This window comes from Psittacula echo (genome assembly GCF_963264785.1).
Source record: "Psittacula echo genome assembly, chromosome: 9".
Classification (NCBI taxonomy): Eukaryota; Metazoa; Chordata; class Aves; order Psittaciformes; family Psittacidae; genus Psittacula; species Psittacula echo.
This window is the reverse complement of record NC_137745.1, coordinates 4,212,179-4,225,700: the sequence shown is the minus strand read 5'-3', so window position 1 is coordinate 4,225,700 and position 13,522 is coordinate 4,212,179. Positions and strand designations below refer to the sequence as shown.

The 13,522-nt window shown below is 52.5% G+C and overlaps 1 protein-coding gene across 4 annotated transcripts in view; it reads right to left on the bottom strand.

The window, feature by feature from the left end:
• Window positions 1-457: 457 nt before the first annotated feature.
• MKRN2 (makorin ring finger protein 2) overlaps window positions 458-13,522 on the bottom strand; it is a gene marked incomplete at its 3' end in the record, with an annotated part of 31,209 nt that continues 18,144 nt past the window's right edge. For 3 of the 4 annotated variants that reach the window (XM_080625906.1, XM_080625908.1, XM_080625907.1), the window contains 6 exons: window positions 6,740-6,915; window positions 5,648-5,952; window positions 3,980-4,194; window positions 2,348-2,458; window positions 1,124-1,268; window positions 458-601 (listed from right to left, as the gene is read on the bottom strand). In XM_080625906.1, coding sequence (XP_080482032.1) covers window positions 458-601; window positions 1,124-1,268; window positions 2,348-2,458; window positions 3,980-4,194; window positions 5,648-5,952; window positions 6,740-6,915 — 1,096 coding nt within the window. The other variant, XM_080625909.1, reaches the window with a different exon arrangement.

Below are 13,522 nucleotides of genomic sequence, written 5' to 3'. Positions count from 1 at the left end.
TGAGGTATAATGTATTAGTTCTTAAATCTCCTTTTTTAAGGAAGAAAAAGCTTTGCTGACCATTATTCCCAGTGGGGTTTTGTACAGACACAGTTGATTTAGTGTGAAAGCTAAACCCTCCCTAAATTGATTTAGCAACAGTTTTTAACAGCTTAAGCTTTAAAAGGCAAGGGAGGAGCTGTATTTACACTGCCACTCAGCTCCCAGGACAGCATCTCTTAGGCCTAAGAGGGAGAAAACCCTCTTGGGTTTAAGGGATTCTGTTTTCCATGCAATCAATTCATCTTTTTTAAATGTATTTTGGTATTTTGGTTGCCACACAAAACCGATCTGAAAACCTCACCAGGACTGCATAAATCCACCACAGGGCACACTTCTCCTAACTGTGCTGTATAAAGTCAAAGCATCACTAAATAAATAGCTGGACTGCTATAGGCAGAAGCACCTCCCGTCCTCTTTATTGAGAAGTAGCGGGGTCCTCATCAGCCCCCGAGAGGTGCATGAACAGTTCTCCCAGTTCAGTGACATCGGCGTCCGTGCTGGGCACACTCCTGCTCTCTCTGTCTTCAATGAAGTCCCACAGGCGAACAGAATTGAAGAACTGCAACAGAAGAAGCTCTTGTCACAGTTCCACCAAATATTGTCCCTTCTCAGGCTTATTTCTTCATTAAAACAAGCCCAAAGTTGACCCTCAAGAGCTGAGTCTGCACTAATGCTCCTAGCAATGCTGGCAGTGAAATTCAGAGTGATAACACCTCTAGCACAACAGCTGGGGCAAACCAGCTGTATCAACCTGCTGGAGCATGGCCCTGCTGTCACCTGCACCATGAGCTCCTCAGGTGGCTTCCACGTGAGGCAGGCAGGCAAGACCTTTAACACTGCAGGTGAAAGCTTTAAAGGGCAGGACTCCTTTGGAGAAAGGTTTGCCATAAGAAGGACTGCATTCATAAATGCTTAATCAGAGGTGCCTTCTCCTTCCCCTACTAACAGGCCTTTGCCTCAGGGAAAACCCAGGGGTGCTGTCCTCGCTTCCCCACGGCCCTGTGGCATCCGACACACATTTATGCAGTACCCTTCACACACAAAGCATGGGTTTAACCACTCCTGGGGAGCCCTCTCTTACCCGCACCGTGCCCTCGGAGCTGAGCTGCTTCCTTGGCTTTTCAGGCTCGGCTCGCGTCCCATCCGGGTAAGCATGAAGGTAAAGACACTTCCCTCCAAATGGACACGTTCCCTTCCCTTGTTCAAAGTACTTGCAGGGCTTTTTCCTGGTGCAATTGGAAGAGAGAGTTATTGTCTGCAGGTAGGAAGGGAGCAGGGACCGTTCAGTCCTCAGGGCTCATTCTCTCATCCTCAGTGGTGCAAAGTGAGAACACACCGAGAGGTTTGGGTGCTCCTTCTCCAGCTGACAGCAGTCAAATAGAGGGGAAGGATTATTAAAAGCAAACCAAGAGGCAAATGAACAGCATCAGAACTCAGAGGAATTAAACCATCTTAAGACACGGGAAGTGAAGGATGTTCCAAGCCTGTCACTGATCCTGCACACGTGTTTTCACCACACCCAACAAACCCACTATTATTTTCTAGCAACATTCCTCTCCTGTGCTTTCTACCACTATGGCTTTATGGAACCAGCTCCTCACCACCTCCTCTGGAGGGTCTGCAACACTGGCGTAGTTTACACCTCCACCAGTGTTGTCACTCGTCTGCAGTAGAAACTACAAAGCAAATGCAAGTGACCCTGTAAACGTGATCTGCAGTGATGAAAGCAGGCAGACAGGTCCTGGACATCCCCAGGATATACAAGCCCAACAGTAACAAAAGCCAAGCCCCAGCCAAGGCAGCGCATTAGGAGCAGAAGGGGTTTGTCTTTGACTTTCAGGTTTCTAGGGCTGACTTCTTCCCCCTTGTGGCACATGGACTGGATTTGTGCTGGCCTGATCCTGCTCTTAGATTAGGCTCAGCTTTATTAGTGCCTTCTTAGCATTTTTTCATTCCGTGTGATATTAACCCTCAAGTTAAACTGACTGCCAGGAGATCTGTCCATAGACTGTATCAAAGCCGTTTCCTTCCAGGCAATTCTAAGGGACCAACTGAAAAGCATGAAGCTGATTTTGGCAAGTGAACTGAGATCACTTCAGCGCTTCAAAGCACCCCAAGTTTGAAGGATTTCTGAGCTATAATTGCATGACAAACGCCTCTGTGGCAGGCACCGAGAGAAATCAAAGTGTTAGTAGGGATGAAGAGCTTGCTGTGGGCAGGTTTGGACCTACAGAAAGTTAAAAGCACAGGCACTCCAGCTGACTTAAGGACAGTGCGAACAGTGTGTGGCTGCTCCTGGACTTACCCCACTCCCTGCTTAAATGCTTCAATCAGCTCGTTTTTCTTCTCCTGGTCTTCTACCCAGTACGCGCTGGGAATGACGAACTCGGAGATCACACGGCACTCAGGGCAAGACCTGAAGGCAAAGCACCAGCGCTCTGTTATTTCCCAAGGGACGCTCCTCAATGACCGTGTCAGGAACAGCCACCAGGAACAGCCACCGCCCGAGGGGCAGGGAGCTGATGCAGGCACCTCCTCACTACCAGCACACGTGCAGCACTGTCACGAGCATCAACTGAAATAACCTGATTCGGTGCAGAGCTTGTGCTTCCTTCTGCTTGTTTCTAGGCTCAGACAAACATCCCAGGTATTTCCTCAGTATATCAGCACACACTAATCCCAACACACAGCAATGCACCATCACTGTTACCTGAACGCTGCAGCCCCCATGCAGCAGAAAGCCAAAACAGCTGGGAATGGCACCTGACATCCACCAGCAGCAATGAACTGTCCCTTCAGTGGCTTTACAGGATGGATTTCTACATGAGGAATCAGTAAGATCAAGAACCAAACACACAACTTCGGGTCCCTCAACAAGCCTAGGAAAGGCGTGATGACCCTGCCTGTCCCACAACCACCGCGGCTCCCCGCAGGCAGCGCTCTCAGAACTGAGCCAAGTCCCTCCTTTAGCTTAATTCTGCAACCATGGGTACATTCACCATTATGGAGAAGGGTGAAAAACCATGTTAGAAGCATCTGTGTCAGGATTTCAATCATGTTAGAAGAATCTGTGTCAGGATTTAATCTATGCTCCAAATGGACTGCAGGGCACTGAAAACCCCTGTTTCTTCAGTGAAACCCCCCCAGAACACCCTGGTACCTGGCTGGGAACAGCTCAGCTCCGCACAGGTTATGTCATGTCCTAAGGAGCCAGCGTTCGCTTCCATGAAATGGATAAAGTTGTGCAGAAACTCTGTTCTGGCAGGAGACTGAAGAGAGTTCCCACCTTTCCCTCAGCATGACTGGGACTTGGGAGAGTTTTCCAAGAGATGCTCAAGAAACGGAACAGCCCCAATTCAATGTTTTAAATTCTCCCCTCTGAGGAGGAGCGTGTTTGGAATACAGCTTTTATAGAGCTGGAGGATGAAGCATTTGCTCAGATACAGATAAATGCGTGGTTAGTGAGACATTTACCTTGAGTAAGTTACAGTAGGGAACAAACCCCAGCAATTCAGCAGATGCACAGCAAAAAGGAGGCACTGCTCCTGCACATGGGTTACTGTGAAGGGCACAGGTTCACAGGTCTCAGCTGCTCACAGTCCACGTGTCTGCACTTTGCCCACCATCAACACAAGACAGGGCTGTCACCAAGGGCAAGCTCTTCCATACAGGATCACAGTGAGAAAGGAAACTGTTACCAAGGAGTGTGTCCTGCTGCTCTTGAACACTGTTCTCCCAGCCCCACTCCCGTGTCCTGGAATTTGCCAGCACTTGGACCAGGATTTTCTGAGCTCAGAACTTATCAATGGCTATGTTCGCATTTACAGCAACACACTCCCTAGTCACCAGTTGTATTTCCGTACAAGTCAGAGCACACCAGAGAGCCCATCTCACTGACCCAGCCACAGACAGGAGACTCTGGTTAACATCCACTTACTTTATGATGGGATTCTCAAACTGCTTGGCACACCTCCACTGCCGGATGCAGGACAAGCAGTACGTGTGGTTGCAGTTGGAAAGGATCCCAAACCTCCTCTCGGAGGCCGACGGCTTCTCATACACCACTTCCATGCAGATACTGCACACTTTGTCCTGACTTGCCTGAAAGGCAAAGGCCTTCTCCATGTCGTGCTCAAATGTCGCCATGCACATCTGTCACGGGAGAGACATCACTGGTTACCACAGGCCACACATTGCCTGTTCCTCAACAGTGTCTATGGAAGGGACCTGCTGCAGGGAGAGCAAGGCACGCTCGCTAACAGCGTCATTCCTACCCTTAAGCAGCAGAATTTAGTTTGAAGAACATGACATTCAATCCCACATCTCAGCCCTTCTACGTCCTCTGCAGCTTCAGCAGTATCAAAAGGAATGGGCCCTAGTGCTTGTCATTTACCCGTTTCTGTATCTCCGTCATGGCACAGGTACCAGGAGACACTTCACATCCCTTAAACCCATCGCATCCAGGGTCCAGCACAGGTGCCACACTCAAGGTATTACTCTGCTGATCCTTAAGGCCACACTCATTCACCACAGTAAGCTCTACACCAGCTAGGAATTCGTCTCTTATTACAGGCTTTCCTACAGCCCCTCTCATCACAGTGTCCAGTAGGGACAGTCACTGCCAGCCCATTCGCACAGCACTACAAGGTGAGCTGGTGCTTACACCTCCATAGGTTTAACTCTTCCTTTATAAGAGACCCAGAACTTGACAAGTAAAGTAAATCTAAAGGACTTTAAATTACAATACTGCTAAACAAGGACACAGACTACACTGGTATCAGCATTGTGGCTGCTGCACCTTCTCAGTCCCACACACCTCGCTGCTGCCAGAGCTGAGCCACGGTGACAGGACACTGCCACGTTCCAACAAGCTCTGGGGAGAAGCGAGCTCTCCACAACAGCATCAGGGACATCCAACCACCCAGCACCAGAGAGCTTCAACCCCTCAGGTCCTACTCCAGACTCAGGACAGACTCATGATTCAGTAACCACTGACGCTGCCGGTCTTGCCCCTCCTCAGCCTTGAGACCTGTTCCTGACCTGAATCTGGAAGCCAGACAGGGAAAAGAGCAGCTCCTTCAGCCCACCTTTACCTGACCAATTCCTCATGTGGCCCCTCCAGCTCAGCTCCAAACCCTCTGCACTCAGTTCAGTCTGTTTGTACTTGACCCTGCCCTGACACCAGCCACAGCAAGGAGGAGACACCCGAGGAGCTGACTCAGAAGGTGATCTCAGAACACACCAGCAGCCCACAATTCCTCTCCCCCACCGTACATAGCACCATGGAGATGTCATGTAAGCTGCACAAGACATTGTCCTGAGAGAGCTTTTCCGTGCTGTGGGAGAAGGCTGCAGGCAAGTGTCCAATAAGGATGCAACCGGAAAAGAAGTTGCTGTAAGAGGCTGTCTGCATCAGCATCACCAACTAAGCCCCAGATGCTTGAACAGAACACTCTTAGCATCACTTTATAGCAAGATAAACAATAAAACAAAAGCTCTTTGGACCAACAGGCTCCTCCAAAACACACCTTAGGGTCTTAGAGCAAACCAACCAAACCTTGCACTGAGCAAAGCAAATCCCACACGGATCTCATGTCGCTCTTACCATCTCGTGAGCCTTCCTCTGCTCCTGGTTGAAGGGGTGGAGGACTTGCAGCCCACATATCTCACACACGTCCCCATGGATGTAGAGGCACCGCTCTCCAAAGTGGCAGGCACCTGCTGCAGCGTAGGGACACAACTGCTCTGCATCGGCACAGGAGCCTCCAGCCACTGGGTCCTCCAGGCCGCTGCAAATGGCTTCCAGGTAGGAATGGGGCTTCACTTCCACATTATCATTTTGGTCACTGCAGCACACCACATCTCCCGTGGCACTGGGTTTGTGCTTCTCTTCAGTCAAGCCACACAGATCTTAGGGAAGAGAAACGTATGAGCCATATGGACACTCCACAGGAGGCTCCATGGACTTCCTTTCCAATGATAACCTTTCTTTTTAAGAAAAAAGCCCTTTTCTTCTCAAGGAAGCCTCATCTCTGAGCATCTCTGACTCACAAACCACAAGAGTTGTCACAAGCTACCTCCCAAAAAGGTCGATTTCAAGATCCCATCAGTGAGAAGAGGCAGAAGCAGTGTGCAGGCGGCGGGGGCTCCCTGCCACCATGATGGGTGATGGAAGCAGGATGGGTGCCTCTGTGCTTGTGTTTCTGAGGGCTGGCACAACCTCCACCGTGCACAAGCCAGGCACCATAGTCCTGCTTCTCAGCATTTCAAATGCTCTCACATTGAGAGCAAAATGTGTTTTGTTGTGAACAAAACCCCAGTCTGGTCTGGGTTGAAGGCACCTTAAAGCTCACCCAGCTCCAATCCCTGCCACGGGCAGGGACACCTTCCACTAGAGCAGCTTGCTCCAAGCCCCTGTGTCCAACCTGGCCTTGAACACTGCCAGGGATGGGCAGCCACAGGCCCCAGACAAAACATCCCCCCAAACAAAAGCAACCCTTCAGGAACACCAGGTCAAAAGCCAGCCAGCTGGAGAAAGCTGTTAAAGTACTGACAGGCAGAAACATTCCCAGGAACGAGGCCTCATCTGGAATTACATCCGGCTGCTCCTCTCAGCAAACCTCAAACAATAAAAGGCGAAGCACAACCCAGCACCCCTCAAAGCACGAGGACGAGCCCAGCACCGCTCCTCACTCACTTCTGTCCCTCAGCACCAGTGTCTTCTTCTCCCTCTTGCCAGCCTCGTGCCGCTTGCTCCTGGTGACCGGGGCGCTGGGCTCGGGCAGGTGCCGGGGGCCCTGCGGTGTTGCCAGCGGGGCAGGGGGGGCAGGGGCTGCTGCTCCCCCCGGCGGAGGGAGCCGGGTGTGATCGTACCTGCCAGGGAGAGACAGAGCAGTGACAGAGCCGAACCTGGTGTGACTGTACCTGCCTAACAGAGACAGAGCAGTGACAGAGCCGAACCTGGTGTGACTGTACCTGCCTAACAGAGACAGAGCAGTGAGAGAGCTGAACCTGGTGTGACTGTACCTGCCTAACAGAGACAGAGCAGTGAGAGAGCTGAACCTGGTGTGACTGTACCTGCCTAACAGAGACAGAGCAGTGAGAGAGCCGAACCTGGTGTGACTGTACCTGCCTAACAGAGACAGAGCAGTGACAGAGCTGAACCTGGTGTGACTGTACCTGCCTAACAGAGATAGAGCAGTGACAGAGCCGAACCTGGTGTGACTGTACCTGCCTAACAGAGACAGAGCAGTGACAGAGCCGAACCTGGTGTGACTGTACCTGCCTAACAGAGACAGAGCAGTGAGAGAGCCGAACCTGGTGTGACTGTACCTGCCTAACAGAGACAGAGCAGTGAGAGAGCTGAACCTGGTGTGACTGTACCTGCCTAACAGAGACAGAGCAGTGAGAGAGCTGAACCTGGTGTGACTGTACCTGCCTAACAGAGACAGAGCAGTGACAGAGCTGAACCTGGTGTGACTGTACCTGCCTAACAGAGACAGAGCAGTGACAGAGCCGAACCTGGTGTGACTGTACCTGCCTAACAGAGACAGAGCAGTGAGAGAGCCAAACCTGGTGTGACTGTACCTGCCTAACAGAGACAGAGCAGTGAGAGAGCCGAACCTGGTGTGACTGCACCTGCCTAACAGAGACAGAGCAGTGACAGAGCCGAACCTGGTGTGACTGTACCTGCCTAACAGAGACAGAGCAGTGACAGAGCCGAACCTGGTGTGACTGTACCTGCCTAACAGAGACAGAGCAGTGAGAGAGCCGAACCTGGTGTGACTGTACCTGCCTAACAGAGACAGAGCAGTGAGAGAGCTGAACCTGGTATGACTGTAGCTGCCTAACAGAGACAGAGCAGTGACAGAGCCGAACCTGGTGTGACTGTACCTGCCTAACAGAGACAGAGCAGTGAGAGAGCCGAACCTGGTGTGACTGTACCTGCCTAACAGAGACAGAGCAGTGAGAGAGCTGAACCTGGTGTGACTGTACCTGCCTAACAGAGACAGAGCAGTGACAGAGCCGAACCTGGTGTGACTGTACCTGCCTAACAGAGACAGAGCAGTGAGAGAGCCGAACCTGGTGTGACTGTACCTGCCTAACAGAGACAGAGCAGTGACAGAGCCGAACCTGGTGTGACTGTACCTGCCTAATAGAGACAGAGCAGTGACAGAGCCGAACCTGGTGTGACTGTACCTGCCTAACAGAGACAGAGCAGTGAGAGAGCCGAACCTGGTGTGATCGTACCTGCCTAACAGAGACAGAGCAGTGAGAGAGCTGAACCTGGTGTGATCGTACCTGCCTAACAGAGACAGAGCAGTGACAGAGCCGAACCTGGTGTGACTGTACCTGCCTAACAGAGACAGAGCAGTGAGAGAGCTGAACCTGGTGTGACTGTACCTGCCTAACAGAGACAGAGCAGTGAGAGAGCTGAACCTGGTGTGACTGTACCTGCCTAACAGAGACAGAGCAGTGACAGAGCTGAACCTGGTGTGACTGTACCTGCCTAACAGAGACAGAGCAGTGAGAGAGCCGAACCTGGTGTGACTGTACCTGCCTAACAGAGACAGAGCAGTGAGAGAGCCAAACCTGGTGTGACTGTACCTGCCTAACAGAGACAGAGCAGTGACAGAGCCGAACCTGGTGTGACTGTACCTGCCAGGGAGAGACAGAGCAGTGAGAGAGCCGAACCTGGTGTGACTGTACCTGCCTAACAGAGACAGAGCAGTGAGAGAGCTGAACCTGGTGTGACTGTACCTGCCTAACAGAGACAGAGCAGTGAGAGAGCCGAACCTGGTGTGACTGTACCTGCCTAACAGAGACAGAGCAGTGAGAGAGCCGAACCTGGTGTGACTGTACCTGCCTAACAGAGACAGAGCAGTGACAGAGCCGAACCTGGTGTGACTGTACCTGCCTAACAGAGACAGAGCAGTGACAGAGCCAAACCTGGTGTGACTGTACCTGCCTAACAGAGACAGAGCAGTGAGAGAGCCAAACCTGGTGTGACTGTACCTGCCTAACAGAGACAGAGCAGTGACAGAGCTGAACCTGGTGTGATCGTACCTGCCTAACAGAGACAGAGCAGTGAGAGAGCCGAACCTGGTGTGACTGTACCTGCCTAACAGAGACAGAGCAGTGAGAGAGACGAACCTGATGTGACTGTACCTGCCTAACAGAGACAGAGCAGTGAGAGAGCCGAACCTGGTGTGACTGTACCTGCCTAACAGAGACAGAGCAGTGAGAGAGCTGAACCTGGTGTGACTGTACCTGCCTAACAGAGACAGAGCAGTGACAGAGCCGAACCTGGTGTGACTGTACCTGCCTAACAGAGACAGAGCAGTGAGAGAGCTGAACCTGGTGTGACTGTACCTGCCTAACAGAGACAGAGCAGTGACAGAGCCGAACCTGGTGTGACTGTACCTGCCTAACAGAGACAGAGCAGTGAGAGAGCTGAACCTGGTGTGACTGTACCTGCCTAACAGAGATAGAGCAGTGACAGAGCCGAACCTGGTGTGACTGTACCTGCCTAACAGAGACAGAGCAGTGAGAGAGCTGAACCTGGTGTGACTGTACCTGCCTAACAGAGACAGAGCAGTGACAGAGCCGAACCTGGTGTGACTGTACCTGCCTAACAGAGACAGAGCAGTGAGAGAGCCGAACCTGGTGTGACTGTACCTGCCTAACAGAGACAGAGCAGTGAGAGAGCTGAACCTGGTGTGACTGTACCTGCCTAACAGAGACAGAGCAGTGAGAGAGCTGAACCTGGTGTGACTGTACCTGCCTAACAGAGACAGAGCAGTAACAGAGCCGAACCTGGTGTGACTGTACCTGCCTAACAGAGACAGAGCAGTGACAGAGCCGAACCTGGTGTGACTGTACCTGCCTAACAGAGACAGAGCAGTGAGAGAGCCGAACCTGGTGTGACTGTACCTGCCTAACAGAGACAGAGCAGTGAGAGAGCCGAACCTGGTGTGACTGTACCTGCCTAACAGAGACAGAGCAGTGACAGAGCTGAACCTGGTGTGATCGTACCTGCCTAACAGAGACAGAGCAGTGACAGAGCCGAACCTGGTGTGACTGTACCTGCCTAACAGAGACAGAGCAGTGAGAGAGACGAACCTGGTGTGACTGTACCTGCCTAACAGAGACAGAGCAGTGAGAGAGACGAACCTGGTGTGACTGTACCTGCCTAACAGAGACAGAGCAGTGACAGAGCCGAACCTGGTGTGACTGTACCTGCCTAACAGAGACAGAGCAGTGACAGAGCCGAACCTGGTGTGACTGTACCTGCCTAACAGAGATAGAGCAGTGAGAGAGCTGAACCTGGTGTGACTGTACCTGCCTAACAGAGACAGAGCAGTGAGAGAGCCGAACCTGGTGTGACTGTACCTGCCTAACAGAGACAGAGCAGTGAGAGAGCCGAACCTGGTGTGACTGTACCTGCCTAACAGAGACAGAGCAGTGAGAGAGCTGAACCTGGTGTGACTGTACCTGCCTAACAGAGACAGAGCAGTGAGAGAGCCGAACCTGGTGTGACTGTACCTGCCTAACAGAGACAGAGCAGTGACAGAGCTGAACCTGGTGTGATCGTACCTGCCTAACAGAGACAGAGCAGTGACAGAGCCGAACCTGGTGTGACTGTACCTGCCTAACAGAGACAGAGCAGTGAGAGAGACGAACCTGGTGTGACTGTACCTGCCTAACAGAGACAGAGCAGTGAGAGAGCCGAACCTGGTGTGACTGTACCTGCCTAACAGAGACAGATCAGTGAGAGAGCTGAACCTGGTGTGACTGTACCTGCCTAACAGAGACAGAGCAGTGACAGAGCTGAACCTGGTGTGACTGTACCTGCCTAACAGAGACAGAGCAGTGACAGAGCCGAACCTGGTGTGACTGTACCTCCCTAACAGAGACAGAGCAGTGAGAGAGCTGAACCTGGTGTGACTGTACCTGCCTAACAGAGACAGAGCAGTGACAGAGCCGAACCTGGTGTGATCATACCTGCCTAACAGAGACAGAGCAGTGACAGAGCTGAACCTGGTGTGACTGTACCTGCCTAACAGAGACAGAGCAGTGAGAGAGCCAAACCTGGTGTGACTGTACCTGCCTAACAGAGACAGAGCAGTGAGAGAGCCGAACCTGGTGTGACTGCACCTGCCTAACAGAGACAGAGCAGTGAGAGAGCCGAACCTGGTGTGACTGTACCTGCCTAACAGAGACAGAGCAGTGAGAGAGCCGAACCTGGTGTGACTGTACCTGCCTAACAGAGACAGAGCAGTGACAGAGCTGAACCTGGTGTGACTGTACCTGCCAGGGAGAGACAGAGCAGTGAGAGAGCCGAACCTGGTGTGACTGTACCTGCCAGGGAGAGACAGAGCAGTGAGAGAGCCGAACCTGGTGTGACTGTACCTGCCTAACAGAGACAGAGCAGTGAGAGAGCCGAACCTGGTGTGACTGTACCTGCCTAACAGAGACAGAGCAGTGACAGAGCCGAACCTGGTGTGACTGCACCTGCCTAACAGAGACAGAGCAGTGACAGAGCCGAACCTGGTGTGACTGTACCTGCCTAACAGAGACAGAGCAGTGAGAGAGCCGAACCTGGTGTGACTGTACCTGCCTAACAGAGACAGAGCAGTGACAGAGCTGAACCTGGTGTGACTGTACCTGCCAGGGAGAGACAGAGCAGTGAGAGAGCCGAACCTGGTGTGACTGTACCTGCCAGGGAGAGACAGAGCAGTGAGAGAGCCGAACCTGGTGTGACTGTACCTGCCTAACAGAGACAGAGCAGTGAGAGAGCCGAACCTGGTGTGACTGTACCTGCCTAACAGAGACAGAGCAGTGACAGAGCCGAACCTGGTGTGACTGTACCTGCCAGGGAGAGACAGAGCAGTGAGAGAGCCGAACCTGGTGTGACTGTACCTGCCTAACAGAGACAGAGCAGTGACAGAGCCGAACCTGGTGTGACTGTACCTGCCTAACAGAGACAGAGCAGTGAGAGAGCCGAACCTGGTGTGACTGTACCTGCCTAACAGAGACAGAGCAGTGACAGAGCTGAACCTGGTGTGACTGTACCTGCCTAACAGAGACAGAGCAGTGACAGAGCCGAACCTGGTGTGACTGTACCTGCCTAACAGAGACAGAGCAGTGAGAGAGCCGAACCTGGTGTGACTGTACCTGCCTAACAGAGACAGAGCAGTGAGAGAGCTGAACCTGGTATGACTGTAGCTGCCTAACAGAGACAGAGCAGTGACAGAGCCGAACCTGGTGTGACTGTACCTGCCTAACAGAGACAGAGCAGTGAGAGAGCCGAACCTGGTGTGACTGTACCTGCCTAACAGAGACAGAGCAGTGAGAGAGCTGAACCTGGTGTGACTGTACCTGCCTAACAGAGACAGAGCAGTGAGAGAGCCGAACCTGGTGTGACTGTACCTGCCTAACAGAGACAGAGCAGTGAGAGAGCCGAACCTGGTGTGACTGTACCTGCCTAACAGAGACAGAGCAGTGACAGAGCCGAACCTGGTGTGACTGTACCTGCCTAACAGAGACAGAGCAGTGAGAGAGCCGAACCTGGTGTGACTGTACCTGCCTAACAGAGACAGAGCAGTGAGAGAGCCGAACCTGGTGTGATCGTACCTGCCTAACAGAGACAGAGCAGTGAGAGAGCTGAACCTGGTGTGATCGTACCTGCCTAACAGAGACAGAGCAGTGACAGAGCCGAACCTGGTGTGACTGTACCTGCCTAACAGAGACAGAGCAGTGACAGAGCTGAACCTGGTGTGACTGTACCTGCGTAACAGAGACAGAGCAGTGAGAGAGCTGAACCTGGTGTGACTGTACCTGCCTAACAGAGACAGAGCAGTGACAGAGCCGAACCTGGTGTGACTGTACCTGCCTAACAGAGACAGAGCAGTGACAGAGCTGAACCTGGTGTGACTGTACCTGCGTAACAGAGACAGAGCAGTGAGAGAGCTGAACCTGGTGTGACTGTACCTGCCTAACAGAGACAGAGCAGTGACAGAGCTGAACCTGGTGTGACTGTACCTGCCTAACAGAGACAGAGCAGTGAGAGAGACGAACCTGGTGTGACTGTACCTGCCTAACAGAGACAGAGCAGTGAGAGAGCCAAACCTGGTGTGACTGTACCTGCCTAACAGAGACAGAGCAGTGAGAGAGACGAACCTGGTGTGACTGTACCTGCCAGGGAGAGACAGAGCAGTGAGAGAGCCGAACCTGGTGTGACTGTACCTGCCTAACAGAGACAGAGCAGTGAGAGAGCTGAACCTGGTGTGACTGTACCTGCCTAACAGAGACAGAGCAGTGAGAGAGCTGAACCTGGTGTGACTGTACCTGCCTAACAGAGACAGAGCAGTGAGAGAGACGAACCTGGTGTGACTGTACCTGCCTAACAGAGACAGAGCAGTGAGAGAGCCAAACCTGGTGTGACTGTACCTGCCTAACAGAGACAGAGCAGTGACAG